At 46.9% G+C, this 16,401-nt stretch overlaps 1 protein-coding gene across 1 annotated transcript in view; it reads right to left on the reverse strand.

The window, feature by feature from the left end:
• LOC133342386 (serine/threonine-protein kinase D1-like) overlaps positions 1 to 16,401 on the reverse strand; it is a 145,941-nt gene that overhangs the window by 58,370 nt on the left and 71,170 nt on the right. The window contains exon 3 of the mRNA XM_061551524.1: positions 3,668 to 3,799. Within this exon, the coding sequence (XP_061407508.1) occupies positions 3,668 to 3,799 (132 nt within the window). The remainder of the gene's footprint in view (positions 1 to 3,667; positions 3,800 to 16,401) is intronic.

The raw sequence follows: 16,401 nt of genomic DNA on the forward strand, positions 1-16,401 counted from the left end.
TGAAATATGGCTTATTGGTACCACCGAAGGTGGCAAATGCTAACAATTACTTTCTCAAAGCATTTCATCTGCACGTTACAACCGTGTGCGATAGCAAGCTCACGGTGATAGCTTTATCCGACAAATATTTCATCAAACTGGCATCATAGTATGTTTGTTGGGAGAATATTGTTTTTCAACAAAAAAACGAAATATGATAGAAAGCTTTGACGGAATATGAAAACAAACAGGGAGTGTGTCTAGAAAAGACGCTAAAAACGTTACGACCATGGCACGCAGTGCCCAGGGTGTAACAATCATCCCCTGTGGCTCATCGGCTAAATAAAGACAGAGAAGCCACTGCCTTTATATACCATGACGATAGTAGGGAGGGCGCAACTGTGGCCGGGTGGCCCACATACCTCCCAAATCCAAAGTTCACTCGCGAAAGCCTCCGATCTAACCTCATCAATTGTAAATGAATTACGGTTGCATCATCACATCGGTGAAGCAGAATTGCTGCCCCAAATACCTTCTACGCAACGTAACCATTGACCTCTGAGGCAGTCCACTGCTCATCGCTGAAAAATGTCGGTCTCATCTAGCACTACACTTGTGAAACATCACACAAGTGGCTGCATCGGAGGGGTGTAATGATGCAGTAAAAAAATAACTTGAGAAGAAGTCAGAAACATGGACAATCTCCCTTACAATATGCTGGAGCAGCGAGCGAATAAAACAAGTCTTGACACGTGCGTTAAGTCGTGAGAATCGGATCTTTCATAGCAGCGTCTTCTTGAAATGTGTGGAAAATTTAAAGAAATTCTATTCTCGCATATTCTTGGGTTTTATCGGTAAAGTCACGTAGGTAAAAAATTAAAATTAATAAAAGTTAAATAAAAATAAAAGAAATTGTATTAAATAAAATACATTTTACTTTTAGTAATATTTAATAAAATTTATTTTATTTTTATTAAAACTTTTATTAATTGAAATTGTAATTTTTTACCTACGTGACTTTACCGAAAAAACCCAATAATATGAATCCTTGCAGTCACGAAAGCTTCAAATCTATATTCTCGCATATGATGGCAGGTAAAAGCCAATCTCGAGGTCTGATGGGCACGACGAGAGGGCTTTAGGAGAGAGAGAGAGAGTTTGTGTAGTTTGATATGTATCCTCTGTTGAAGGAGTGTAGACTAACGTTGTTTACCATGTATGTATGTATGTAGAACTTCTTTGGTGCCATATGTACCCAACCATGCTAATCCGTTTAAAGCTTTCGTGACTGCAGGGATTCATCTTCTTGGTTCTTTCTTGGTTCTTTCGGTAAAGTTGCGTTGTGGCCGAAACGTCGTGAGAATTGGTTTATTATGTTTTATTTTTATTATTTTATTACTTCCCTTCTACGTGACTTTACCGAAAGAACCAAGAACATGCTAATCGGATAATAGTTTGGGGTTGCACAGTCATAATCGCAACACTGTGGATTGTCTGTAATTTTCCATTCGTGAAGGGGATGTGCGCATCTTGCCTGTTGATGTAATACATGTGGTATGGCTCGGGATACGAGCCCTCATTACGGCAGATCTGGTGTTGTATGGAACATTCATCTGTAGACACAAGTGTGTCCCAGTGGCGCTGTTGTTAGCGCTCCGTACGATGACACAGTATTCCACCAACCGTCACAAACTGGTGTGGAGTATTAATTCCTGCGGTCACGAAAGTTTTAAATCAAAATTTAGTGTGGTAAGGTTTCGGTCAAAATCACCTCCGATGAACGACAGCATGATAAGGCCTTCATTCCAGCAGTGGATTGGCAAAGGGGCTGTATTTTATGAGATTGTTCATCAAGAAAAAATAACCCATTACATTATTTCTATTTTATCAGATTAGGCCAACTGAGCTATGTAGCTCTTTCTCAGTAGTGACCTGGCCACAAACGATAGCTCAACGAAGTGGCTTATCAAGTGGAAATTCATAGCAGACAATGAGTCTGAATGTATGTTTTCAAATGTGAAGAGTAAGTCCGGAGGACCCGGAGAAAAATCCACATGACCATGGGGAAAACATACAAACTCTAAATACAGGTATTATGAGGGTCGGAATCGAACCCATGGCTTCTGCATACCAGGCGAGATAATAAAGAGCTCACCACCGTGAATTGAGGGATATGTTTATAAAAACAACATACATTCCCACTTAAGGAAGATTGATTTTTGAACTCCCTCCCATCGTTTCTTTTACCAAGTTCCAAAAAAACTCGTGCTTGATTCCATTTTTTTTTAATGTGTTCGTTCTCATCTGCTACACTCGCAACGATGCTCCGTGTTGTCGGCTTCCCCAACATCCTCTCATCATCCGTTCCGTGTTGGATGCCTTTGGGCCTGTGCTCCGTAACTGCGATAAGGAAACAAAGATTCATCTCTTCGATCTGTGAACCCATTAAGGTCAGCTTTTCATAGTGAGGTCACACATCAAAAGGAGTAGTCAGGCAATGGCTCATTGAGCCACGCGAAAGGTGCACGGCGCACAAGAGAATGACAGGTACTTTTGCTACAGGATTTGCAACCACAATGCTTCGTAACAATAAAGGCCAATTATGGCAACAACCTGCAGCATGGTAAGACACACCATTACTGTGGAAATCGACGGCACGAAATGGGCAAAGATGCAGCGGCTCTCAATGGCTTGATTGAAATATTACACATAATGGGATAACTTTAGATGTGGTGCAATATTTATTTGTGAAATAATTTATCTTGGAATGCACGCAGCCTCCCTTGTCTCTGTTATCGCATTGTTGTTTCTGTATTCCTGTGACCATGACATCGCCACCCTGCAAACGAATTCCTCGTTTGCAAAAGACTGTTAGACGTCGATTAAATGAAGGTCTGGAGGCCTACAATACAAACTATTTTTTGTTATTATATTGACAGCTGAGAGATCTAACAAGTAAATTAGCTATTGATTATCAAACTTACTCCAACAGGGTATGCGCCTACATCATCAAATATGGACAAAAAGGAATTTGGGAGTATCCTGGGGAAAAAAAACACAAGAGGATAACACTCAAAGCTCCGCAGATGGATTCAAGAATGCTCAAGGTGCACCGCCATCTCTTAACCACCCCATAGAGGCCAGCACGTTTGGGAGTTTCACAAATCCACTCGTATGTGCCTCCAAAGAGCTGGTTTACAGATGTGCGCCACCACGCCCAGCTTGACAACTTACAAGTGTGACAAAGACAAAGATCCTCTGCCCCCCTCATTCGCTTATAAACTGTTGGGGCAAGTGCTGTTTGCAAGCACCTATTAAAGGTTGTGATCAGCACCATGCTGGCCACCTTCATGCTGATCCTTACACACCATGTCAGGCACTCATTAAAGGCTTAGTTGACCTAGCGGAGGCCCAGGACTGGTTAATAAAATCGCCACACAGTGTTAACCGTGGGAAGGACTCAAAAACTCTGGTCATCAGGTGCATAGCAGTGCGCTAATCACTGCGCCACTGCTCTATCGATGAGTGCGGCAACAAGACAGTGACAAAGATCCTCCAGTATAGCCTTGACAGACTATTGGGACAATAAAAGCTGTTTAGGTATGCGGTTGCTGGGCATGCAGGCTACATGACCCAGTGCGACAACACACACACGCACACACATCGATAATGAGGAGATGAACGTCACCTTCGCACTTGAGGCCTTGCCGCACCAGGCCCCACAGCATCTCTCCGCAGTGGTCGCAGAAGGTGGGCGCCTTGTACGAATGCACGAAGAGGGCATGCGGCCGGATTTGGAAGTCCTCCTGGGTGGCCGAGGCTGTGGAGCGCAGGGAGGGAGCACACACAGGCGGAGAAGTCAGTACCCACGCGACAACGTCAAATGCCATTTTAAACTTTAAACTAAAACTCTTTTTATTTTACCAATTAAGGCCCACCGAGCTAGATAGCTCTTTTTACAAAAGTAACCTGGCCGCAAATTATAGCTCAACGGAGTGGCTTATGACATGGACATTTATTTCAGCCCAAAACTCTAAACGCATGTTTCTAAATGTGGAGGGAAAACCCAGAGGACCCGGAGAAAAATCGACATGACCGTGGGGAGAAAGACATGCAAATGGAAAAATATACAGGCATCGTCAGGGGTCGGGATCGGACTCACGACCCCCTGCATACCAGGCGAGGTAGTTAACATCTTGCCACCATACCACCTCATTCGCTCCCACAGCTGGGCCTGCCAGGAGGTTCGAGTGGAACCCTCACACAAAGATGAAGATTGCCATCGCAGCCACAGCTGTTGATGGCCCCCCCACACCGCATCGCCAACACCTGCCACCTTCTGCCAGATCCCGTAGCAGCGCAGAAGGCAACTTGACCTCCTCCATGATCTGTCCTAAAAGTATCCCACCACCGACTCCGAGGTATTCTGCCCGCTCACAAACTCAAAATGGGAGGATTGGTATCGTTTCATTACCGCACCACACATTCAGTTCATCTCAGGAGTTGCAAATATGCATCTACCATGTTACTCTATTCAATGTATGTACATTGTATGTATGTTGAACCGTGCTAATCGAACGTGCATTTTAGCAGCCTTCAAATTAGATGTATTTGTTGTTGTCCTGAGTTTTTGTGACCCCTCTCATGATAAAGAGGTGGGGGGGGGGGGGGTAAATCTACCGACAGTGGTTAGGAGTTCGGAGAGAGGGTTCATTTTTTTTGTCGCATGCCTGGGTTTATGGTGGCCCTCTCTCCGAGCCCACCCTTTGGAAAACGAAAATCAAGAAGCATGGAAAAAGCACGTGGAGGGAACGCATTTGGAGAGACGCGTAGCAATGGAAGCATTCCATGGAACACGAGGTGTATAATGGAGCTTGGGGGGAAAAGTTGCGTGGAAAAAGCGACCCAACGTGAAACATAAAAAAGTTCCCTGCTAGAATTTGGAAACATCGCACACAGAATGAGTAATGCGAGAACAAAGTGAAAGGGAATAAAGGCAGCCGCACTGCAACGGTTTTTGGACATTTTTGCCTCTCTTAGGACACCTTCAATATGTATGTATGTATGTAGAACATCTTTCACACCGTACGTAGCCAACCTTGCTAATCGAAGCTGCGTTACTTTTGGTTTGGCCGTCCCGAGTTTCGGACATCTGCATCGCAAGAATCCTGAACGCGGTCTGGTGTGACTCGGGAAACGGTTTTTGAACACGATGGTTGTGAAGGTATTCAATTTATTAGCTTTTCCAAACGTTATCTTTTTTATTTGATTCATACGCTCGTTTCTTCACGAGGAAAACCGCATGTGTTGGCTTTCTGCCCTACGTGACAGTTGTGCCGCCACTTGTGTCACGGGTTTGATCCATTTTGTTTTGTCATTGCGAATGATGGGAATTTGTTTTCAATGTGATGTTGTGTTTTAAAGCTACGTGTGGTGGCAAGTACAGTTTCTGTAAGGCACAACTATACGTCAGGAGCTTCTGCTTGATATACACCTTGCATTTTGTAGATAACGTGAGCCAAAGCCGATAGGGAAGCAGCGATATACAAATAATTCAATGGAATACGTATCGCTCTCTGTGGGAGGTACAGATACTCAAATTTTAAATGTGGCAGGGAATTTGTCCGTGAAATACGAAGTGACGATTCATACGGGGAACGAAATATTATAATCAGAATATTTATTTATACTGAAGGAATCCGATGAGCTATAAAACTTTTTTTCACAGATGTCCAGTAGGGGGGGGGGGGGGGTTAGAACGTTACAACAAAAAAACAAATACAAAAACACGATAGGAGTGGAATGTATAGGAAAGGTAAGCTAATAAAAAGCACACATATATTAATAAAAATATACTATTTTATTTCAGCAGGTAAAGCCCAGAGCGATTAGCTTCTTTTTCAGAAGCAAACTGGCCACTAACGATAGCTCAACGAAGTGGCTTTATCACGTTGAAATGTAGAGCAGCCAAAAAACGAAATAATCTACGAGGCCGTCAAGAGGCTGCGAACCCACGGAACACAAATCAAGGACAAAAGAAACCGGGAAAACAAACAATGAGTCATTATCAGCGGCACTAGACCATGCGCTGCGACCATGCGCAATGCGTGGACTTATCTGATGTAAAACCGGCGTAATCGCGGGTTTGGAAGGCATTAAGCACATTCGTCTCGAGAGTGAGGCCACGGGCTACGCTCGGACGCGGACGTGTGGGACTTGTTGCCGGGAATAAGAACAACAAAAAAATTAACCCGTAAAAACAAAGTTTTTCACTATAAATCCTTTATATGCGTGGCGGCTAGAGTCCTCTCGTCCTCTGGCTTGAGATGGCTGCCACCTATGGGTCAGATGATTGCATGGCAGCATTAAGCAATTGGTAATTAAATATAATTTTTTTGTCCTAAAAAGTGTAACATTTTGGAAAAAAATTTTCACGAACATTAATTGTCACGCACAATGAGTCTGTGTGGAAAGTGTCAGCACGATTGGATAACAGGAAGTGGGTTACCAGCAGCAGCAGCATAGAGCTTGTATTGCGTACACACAGTGGTCACCCATCCAAGCACAATCCGGGCTCAACCGTGCCCCGCTTTGGCATCCAAGATCTGACAAGAACAGGCGTATTCAGTGCTATTTGGTCTCAGGCCGTATCAAGTAACACCACGGCAGCAACACCTGAGCCGCTGTTTATATTTCCGACGCTGCCGACGCGTCTGCCGCCGGTAAACACGCGCGCATAGCACGATGCCCTTTGCGCGTTGGGAGAGCTAAAGGCGGGATGCGAAATCACTATTCATGGCGCACGCTGGCGCGGTGCCGGTTACCGCGACTCCACGCAGAGCGGCGATGCTTTAAACACACCGGGGTCTCGCAGGAACGGCCGGGCACACAGGTGGTAAGACGCAGTGCGCGGACAAATGACGGTTAGCATCTATTTTCTGTGCTTGTTTATTTTTTTTCCCCGTCCTCCTCCTCCTCCTCTGCCGCCAACTAAAATAAGCATCGCGCGCACCCCCCCCCCCCCCCCCCACTGCTCCCACTCATCGAATACTTTCTGCCCCGTGTAGACTGCCCGTGCCCAATTGAAGATGGCAAGGAATTAAATTAATAATCTCGTTTACCTTTGAAAACAGTTTTGGACATTATTGATCTTTTTAGAAGGACCTAGCATCCCAACTAAAATGAAATAATCAGAAGGCATGAATTATTTATGGGCGAGAGAGAGAGCAAAGCCCCCTTTCAAATGCAACAGATAGAGCGTTTGAAATCCGGCTAAGCACTATGCTGCTGGGTTCATATAATCCTTTAAGATTTTTTTTTAATTCTCAAGCAGCTCGGCACTGCAGCCACAGCCACACACGTCGTGTGCCTGTCTGAGCCGAGCCATCGTTTGCCTGCATTGACGTACGTCAAATGCAGCTGTCATTTTCGCCAAAATCTGCGATCCCCCCCCCCCCCTTTAACCGCACCTCTGATTAGCACGGTTGGCTACGTACTGTGCGAAAGAAGTTAAAAATAAAAAAAATACATACAAGGGTAGCATGTTAACAGCACTTGGTCCCAAGTGATGGGCGAACGCCGCTCAGTAGGGATGGGCGATGGCCTCCATTGCCCTCAGCTGATATGAAAGGGCACTGGGTTTTTCTGATCCCCGAAACCACCACGGCGGAGACGGACGCAACGCCTGCTGCAGGGCGCCTGCTACGGGAGCGCAAACGAGCCCGGAGAAGCCGACAGGGGACCCCGGGGAGAGTTTTCCACCAACGTTCGTTGATTTATTTTGTCAAGTCTCTGGCCAATTGCCTGGCGCAGCTTTAATTGTGTTGTCAGAGTTTGGATATTTCACGACTTCTTCCCGTCAATTACAGAAGCCAAGTGTGAATTGCTCGATACATAGCACCTATGAAGGCCGGCATGGCACACGAGGGGGTGGGGTGGCCAGCACAACTGGCCTTTGTCTCTCGAGTGTCAATATTTACTCACCACACCCGGTACTCATTTGAGGCCGAGTCGAGCTAAGCGCAGGACCGGTTCAAATATTCGCCTCTGTTATTGATCAGGAGCGGGAATTGAACTCGGGTTGCCGGGTTTGTAGCACTCCCCACGAAACCACTGCTCGTCACAAACTTACATGCTTTCACACACACATGCACACTCACGTATTCAGGTGCACACACACACATTCATGGGTGCGTGCACACACACAAATATTCAGGCACAATATTCGAACTCATTGTGGCGTTAACGGTGGTGGTGGGATCACGGACTGCTCATGGTGCAGTTAGCCGATCCTCTCATTGATTCCGCTCAAAACGATGCCCTTTGAGGCACAGCGACTCCGTGAGGTCAATTATCCTCTGTGCTCCACGAGGAACTTCACGGCCCAGGTCACCTCACCCCCAACCATAAACACTGGGCTCTGTGCCCCCTTCCCCCCCCCCCCCCCCCCCCAGGGGGCCTTCACCCAAAAGCCATGAGCAACCACCCAAAAGCCATGAGCAACCACCCAAAAGCCATGAGCAACCACCCAAAAGCCATGAGCAACCACCCAAAAGCCATGAGCAACCACCCAAAAGCCATGAGCAACCACCCAAAAGCCATGAGCAACCACCCAAAAGCCATGAGCAACCACCCAAAAGCCATGAGCAACCACCCAAAAGCCATGAGCAACCACCCAAAAGCCATGAGCAACCACCCAAAAGCCATGAGCAACCACCCAAAAGCCATGAGCAACCACCCAAAAGCCATGAGCAACCACCCAAAAGCCATGAGCAACCACCCAAAAGCCATGAGCAACCACCCAAAAGCCATGAGCAACCACCCAAAAGCCATGAGCAACCACCCAAAAGCCATGAGCAACCACCCATCCATGCCACTCCGTATAAATAACATTCCCTATTTTAAGCCTTAAAATATCACAGTTAATTTACATACTTTAAAAATACTAACGCTTATTGTGAACGTACGGATGTATGTTGAACTTCTTTCACACCGTGCATAGGCCAACCGTGCTAACCGCGTTAATCCACATCAATGTGATTGATGCTGATGGTTGGAAGAGAAGATTGTGGCACTGCGGATTGCGCACTGCGCCATCCAACCCAGCTACTTGAGTTTCATTTATGGACACGGCACTGAGAGTGTCATCCGACTCGGTCCAGTCCACTCCCTCCCAACCACTTCAACTAACCTGCACTGACCAGCGTGGTGAAGTATGGTCAACAACCTCCAAGGAGTGGGGGTGGGGGAGGCTCTCATCCAGCAATGGATTAACAAATGTGTGAAAATTTGAAACATTTAAATAACGTATGGAGCAGTCATCAGCAATTGCTTAAGTCTAGAGCGGTGGTTCTTAAACTGGGGTGCATGCACCCGCTGGAGGGGCGAGATGCCCTTTCTGGGTGTGCGAGGAGACATGTCGGATTTTTTTTAAGGTAAATCATCGAAACACAAATTAAGCACGGGCATGCAAGTATAATTACTTTGTTTCATCAAACCCTTTGTATTTATTCACATAATTCTTTAACTATTGAGTACTAAAGGGGTGCAAAGGCTGCAGTAAAGGTTAAGAACCACTGATCTTGAGGTAATGGTGCCAACAAGTTGCTTTCAGCTAAATGTTTGGTTTGTGGACGAGTTCAATGCTGAACCCCACCATCCACTTTTATGCACAGTCAGCCATAAGAGGTACTGACGAACAACACTTTGGTCAAGTTTATGCAATGCTGCAATGGGAGCTTGTCGTTGTGTGTCCACGCATATGTTTACATGTTGGCCACACCAGCCCGTTGTGTGCCATGCCAGCCTTGATAGGTGCTCGCTATAACTGCACCTGTCCCAACAGTCTGTTAAAGGCGACACGGGGAAATCTTCGTCTTTGTGCAAGAATGGTTGTCGCACAGGTGGTGCATCTGCCAGTCATGACATCACATCATCACAACTGTCTGAACCACAGGACAGGTTTCGCAGGATTGGAAGGGGGACTGCACATATTGTAACTCTAGGGGCATCTCCCTTATAATTGTGCTGGGAAAGGTCCTGGCAAGGATTATTCAACATCGCCTTGCCAGGCATGCCGAGGAGAGGCTTGCGAAGCCCCAATGTAGTTTCAGACCAGGACGGTCCTGCACGGATGCCACATTCTCTGTCTGTCTGCTACAGCAGAAGTGTAGGAAATTCCAACAAGACCTGCATCTCTACTTTATTTACCTGGTCAAGGCCTATGATACCATCAACAGGCCAGGGCTGTGGGGCAGTTGTTCGTGCTTTCGGAGTCTCTGATTCTGCTCACAATCATTAAGGGCCCTTCATGGGCCTGTCTTGGGGTGAAGCAGAGACAGCTGCTAAAGACCGTCTGGCATGGCGTGGGCTTTTTGCGGCCTTATGCTCCATAGAGGAGTAAGTAATTCATGATGGTGGGCAGGCCTGGGTAGAGCTACGTGGCCAGGAATCGGAGTCATTCCCAGTTCACATTGGGGTGCTCTTTCAGCCGAATAGAGGGGGCTAAACGGGTGCCGCACAGGCTTCGAGAAGGCATGGAGTGATGTGGTACAGGAGGATGTGGAGCTGAGTGGACTTGCCAACGACTGGGACCAGCAGTGTCAGGATCGACCTCTGTGGAGGAGGCTCGTGAAGGATGCTGGGCAGTTGGAGGCAGTCGTCCTCCAGCAACAACAGAGGGCAGAGGAGCGATGTTGACAAAAAACGAGTGGAGTGCTAGGGGGCTCAAATGCAACAAAAAGTTGGCACAGTAGGGGGTACAGTTGGTGCATCTATAGGTCATCTCAGTCAGTCAACCCATGGCACCCGTGACCTCCTGCCAGGGATCCTTCCACACTTTACGTGGCCTGAAAGTCCACCTGGACTGGCACAAGTGCCGTGGTGATCCCACGACCACTTGGCGGCAAACGTCGTGTTTGTTGCTGTTGCTGGCAGTGGTGGTAGCACAGTGCTTCGTGCACAGTGCTATATTACATTCGCAGCAATGTGGGTTTCAAATTCCTGCACCTGTTCCAGACCTCCCCGAGGCAGACCCAGTGTTAAACGTGGACCTAGTGAAGGTTGTAAACCATAGAACGGAGGAGACAAAGGCAGCCAGACATGGTGCTGGTCACGCCACCACTCTGCTGTGTGCACCGGGGACAATCTGGTACGAGCTTGCTAAAAAGCACTTGCTCAAACAGGCGATGTAGGCTACACACATGACCCTAATCTTCGTGCAAATTATTAGCATTAAAAACTCTCGTGAAAAAATTATATCCAAGTGGGCGTTGAAATCTGGCCACAGTAGCTTGCCTTGATTTGACCAATTAGGATGCCACTGGTGGATCACATCTCTCTACCTTCAAAACGTAACGTCGTGGTTCAGCGCTGCACCTGCCTGACCCTAACACAATAAATATGGCTCTTCTGTGGTTCTACCACCCGCACCAAGTCGCGGGCTGTGGTCCCTGCCCACACGAGTGCGCCCTCCTGCCCGGGTACTCGCCATTCCTCCCACAGATCTACGCGACCGTTCCCTCGCTCGCGCACACCCCGACAGCTCTGCACACCCTCGCCCCTTGCCCACGTACCGTCACCCGCCAGCGCCTCCGCTCCCGCGAAAAATCTCGCCGCCGCCGAGCAATTATCCACCGACCGACACGCGTCGAGAGTACGACCCAACGCAAGGCAAGCGCGGAGGACCTCTTCACGGGAAAATAATGGCCCCCAAAATAGCGGAGCCCTACGCGACGAGGGCTCTTTGCATCTTTCATTTTTTTTAGACGAGTGTTTTGGATAGATCCGCTCTGCGAGAGGTTTCCGCGCATGTCGCAGGAACGTTCCGACCATCTGCGGTGCTACTTCATGCGGAGAAGCAGAGTGGGGTGGAGGGGGGGGGGGGGTGAGGCGTGGGGGGCTACGGAGGTGGCGAGCTGTGGCGATGCCGGTACGGAAAAGAGCTGGAACTGCAGCTCGAGAGTTGCTCTCTCATGCAGCTCCACAACAAAGGAGAAACGCAAGAGGCGGCGCAGAGAGATAGGCGCAGAGAGATAGACGCAGGACTTGCTGCCGTACGTATCATGCTAAACGGAATCCAATGCAACGACAGCAGAAAACGCACATCCTTCTTGAACAGAGGAGTTGATCGAGATTATCAAGGTGGCAGAGGTGCAGCCCTGAATTTGCTTGCTCACGCCACTGCTGGCAGAAGGGTCGTTGCAAGACGGAGTTCTAGACAGCCTCTTTATCGTGTATTTGGCCTACTCTCTCTCTCCGCGACTGGTTTGCATCGGCCTGCTCTACCACACGGACACCTTTTTGAAGTGGTGGGAGAACCCACACCTGACCCCACCACACACGAACCAGCCAATCAACCAACAACTGTGGTGAACCTTTTTATGCCGCTGGGTAGACAGAGGCATGAGGGTCAGGTGAAGAAACTTGCCTCATCGTTTCAACTGCCACGCAGAGAGCTCAAATGGAACTGGCGACGCCTCTGGATTTTAAGTTCAGTGCGCCAACCATGTCGCCATTGTGCCAGCGTCCCAGATCGAGGGTGCCGACTGCTGTCCAAGTATTCCCTCGTTATTCACGAACTTGCAATCCGCGATTTTATATTTCTGTGAATCACATCTGGAACTCTACACAACTGCATTGAGAGAGAGAGAGAGAGAGAAAAAAACGAGATGAGATAAAGTGATGAGCAATAAAGTGATCAGAGATATCGTGATGAGAGACTTTAATAGTCATTTGTAATATTTGATATTTATTTAACAAAAAAATTTCGTGTTATTAGAATCTTCACGTAATTAAAAGCTAATTTATGTATTCATTTGAGGTCATTCATTCAGAAGATAACATCACTATTCGCGAAATTTGCCATTCATCTCCGGAACGCATCCCTCGTGAATAACGATGGAACACTCCGCACAGCACAACACAAAGAAGACGAAAGACACCTCAGCGAGCTTCCCTAGCAAACGGTCGTGCAGCCAATTAAGAAATGTCCTCGCGTTGCAAACCGCGCACAGGCGAGATTCGCGTCGAATTAAAATAACTTTTTTTTTTTGTTCACCAACATGAATGCCATTCATCACAGCCGAAAATTCCAGAATGCGTTAGCCGCCGCCACCGCACCGTAATTATGTCCCCGGCGCAATCCACCTCGAGGGGACAAACTCGGACAGACAGCCCCCAGTGCAACTCCTTGCCGTACGTCTAGATGCAATAATTGTACCTGCGCAGCCTCCGGCAGTGATATGCTTTGCCAATTGAAAATATCTATATATATTAAAAAACAAACAAAGGTGGGTAATTGTTATTTGACACGTTTCAGGGGGGGAACAAATGGGAATGTGCGTTATATTTGTGTGCGCCACGTTTTATTTCACGGGCCTGTGTCGATCTTCTGCTGGATGAAGGCTTCCCGCCCATGCATTTTGTAGGCCATGGGAGTTGCTTGACCAAATTTCACTACGCAGGTCAGTGGAGGTTGGTGAAGAGCTTAATAGCTCATCGGATTCCTCCAGTACAACTAAATATTCTGGTGCTGAAGGCAGTGCGTGCCCAGAATTGCTTTGGACATCACTTACCACTGTGATGTCAGCCTTCAAGTTTATTTCAAATTCAAGTTTATTTTCTTAACCAGGTGAGAGAGCCTTGGCCAGGAATTAAATTCAGGTCACCGGGTTAAGAGTGCAAGGCGCCAACCACTGTACCAGTGCCCTCGAAATGATAACTATTTCATTATTCTCATTTTATTTATTATTTTATTCTAAGTACATATGGCGGATTGTCGCAATACAGGGGTCACAATTTAATTGGAGGATCGATATTTTACTTTGTTTAGAATTGTGGTGAATTAGAGCCTTTAGTGACTGCGGGGCTAAACAAGAACCAAACGTTATATAAATATATATAGCCTGAAAAAACACGTTTTTCAAACGCAATTCAATGCCTATATCACGAGTATAAAAATATATATTTTGGGCGATGAATCGATTCATCGTTACGCCTCTAGATGTATTTTATGCAGTGCATATTTTATTTTATTATCCACGTGACAAACTTGCAACGCACAACCGCCACCGCTCACGAAGAAGCCGCTGCACAATCACGGCGCTCGTGGGTTCACGAGTGTCTGTGACGGTCGCCGGGAAAGCAACTGCCCGGCACCGTTTTCGAGGCGAATGAGAAACCGCACGGCACCCGAGTCGCTCGACAAAAGGTGAAGAGCAGCCACCGGTGAGAAGCCAGTGCGTTTATGTCAAATTAGAAATAAATAAATAACGACGACGACAAAAACAACGTGGGGAGCACACCGCCTCCTGCTCGCTCCCCGTGTTTTGCCTCTTGCTCAGGGGGCTTAGATCTTTTCACCGATTTTTTTTTTCAGGGGCTACGGAGCTTATTTTGGGGGGGGGGGGGGGTGGTCCACCAGCCCCCATTCCCAGAATGCCTGCCCCTAATCGAGTGTTAGACGTTTTCTATCGGATTCTTTGACAAGCTTTGCGAAATTGTTTTCTGGAGCTCTGCCCCGAACAGCTCCAGCTGCACTTAAGCCTCGCCGATATGCCCAAGCATGGCAATTATTAAATTGCGAATGAGCCATTTGAAGGCTTAATTGGGTACCGACCGACATACACACTCGATATGGAAAACAATGCTATTCATTAAGGGATGGCTCTTAACAATTATTAGCAATTAAGAGGTATAACAATGCATTCATTTAGCGATTATTATGCTCACAATATATGCGTAAGAATGTATTATTTTCAACCCTTATGCCTTACACGCCGATCACCAAATCATGTGGGCTATACCAGATCTCATTAGACCTCTGGAGCCCAAGCAGGTAGCAGGTCTGAGCTTGGACATCGTTTGTGAATGGTAAACTGCAATGCATAACAGGTTGTTATGGGCTGCTGTTTTGGGGCTACGCAGTGGGCAGGGCAGAAACATTATTGTTGTACTGTACGTCTACGTTTCCATGCCCATGCTTTCTCCACCTTCACCAACCCAAGTGGTCAAGTCCGGTTAAATATCTCCCCCACGACCAGCACGGTATGAGGAGGGGCCCTCATTCAGCAGTGGAGAGGCAAAGGAGTGCACATGTCCATTGCGTGCAGTGTCAAGGGTTCAGATGACACGTGCAGAGTCTAGCGGCTGCAATATCCACTACAGTCTGTAAAAAAAAATCTATTCGTGAATCAATTCATGAACACGAATCGTTAAAATCAATTGAATGTCCAGGGGACGCGGTCAATTGTCAGAGTTCTCCATGGCATTCTTGTTGCACGAAGCGTTAAGAAAAAAAAACCCAGTATTTAACGTTTCATGGTAGCACCTCTCGGCTTTTAAACAAAAATCCAATACCACGGGTGCATTCATTTCCATGGTCACGACTTTTTTTTTATTGACAACCCCAGACGGCCGTCCGGACGTGAATGCATTACTCCACAAATACCGAGCGTTAATTCATTTTGCCTTGCCTCACCCTCACACCGGACACCGCTCTCGACACCACACAAACCTGCAGCACATCATTTACGGCAGCACCTTTTGCCAATCCCCGGGAGGTTTTCCCTGTGGACGAATATGAATTTACACTTGAGAACATGAAGTGAACACGCATATTTCAATAAATCGGCTCAAGCGGGCCACTGTGCAATAGGACGATCAGATGCAAAGGACATATCCATTTTTTTTTTACCAAATAGGCTGCAGCCGAATTTTTATGTTTACCACCCTTACGATGGCTTGGTGAAGCACGCGTTCCCATATCCACTTCAAACATCTCTGACGCAGGCAATTATTAAGCTACAACATTGTGTCAGGATCTACAGGAAGGAAAAGAACATGGAAAAAAACCCGCACAATCTCACCTGCGCAGAAAACGAAGAATAAAATGCGTTCAGCCGCTGAGTGAGTGGCTCGCAACTGGAAGATTGCGAGGTTCAATTCCTCTGGTTGCGGGTTGACTCTTGCTATCATCCTTCTGGGGCAAAAAAATTGTACCACTTTGTGGGCAGGTCTACGTTTTTTCTCTCCCCCGGAGAGACCCTCTCTCTTGCCATAAGAATGTGGAATTTCGACCGCTGGCTCAGGGCTGCACACATGAGAAGAGCACCACCAGAATGTTCATTTGAGCAAGAAATCACTTTGGCCATCCTACTTAATATTAGTCTTGTAACCATTCCTCTCCCCAGTAATATTATGAATTGCCAAGATTTGGAGACATGAAGATATTAAAGAATAAATTATTCGTGTGTCATTTTTCTACATCTTACAGTATTCGTGTAGAAATGTTCATCCCATTAGCCTGACTGTTTCAGTAAAATATCATTTACCGAATCGAACACAGGTCGGTGGGTTCATAGCGTGGTGTGCAAACCACTGCCACACCGCTTTATGTCGTTAAACCGATTACGTACACCAGCT

The sequence above is a fragment of the Lethenteron reissneri genome, chromosome 14, assembly GCF_015708825.2.
Source record: "Lethenteron reissneri isolate LAM-NWPU_2019-01 chromosome 14, ASM1570882v1, whole genome shotgun sequence".
Lineage (NCBI taxonomy): Eukaryota > Metazoa > Chordata > Hyperoartia > Petromyzontiformes > Petromyzontidae > Lethenteron > Lethenteron reissneri.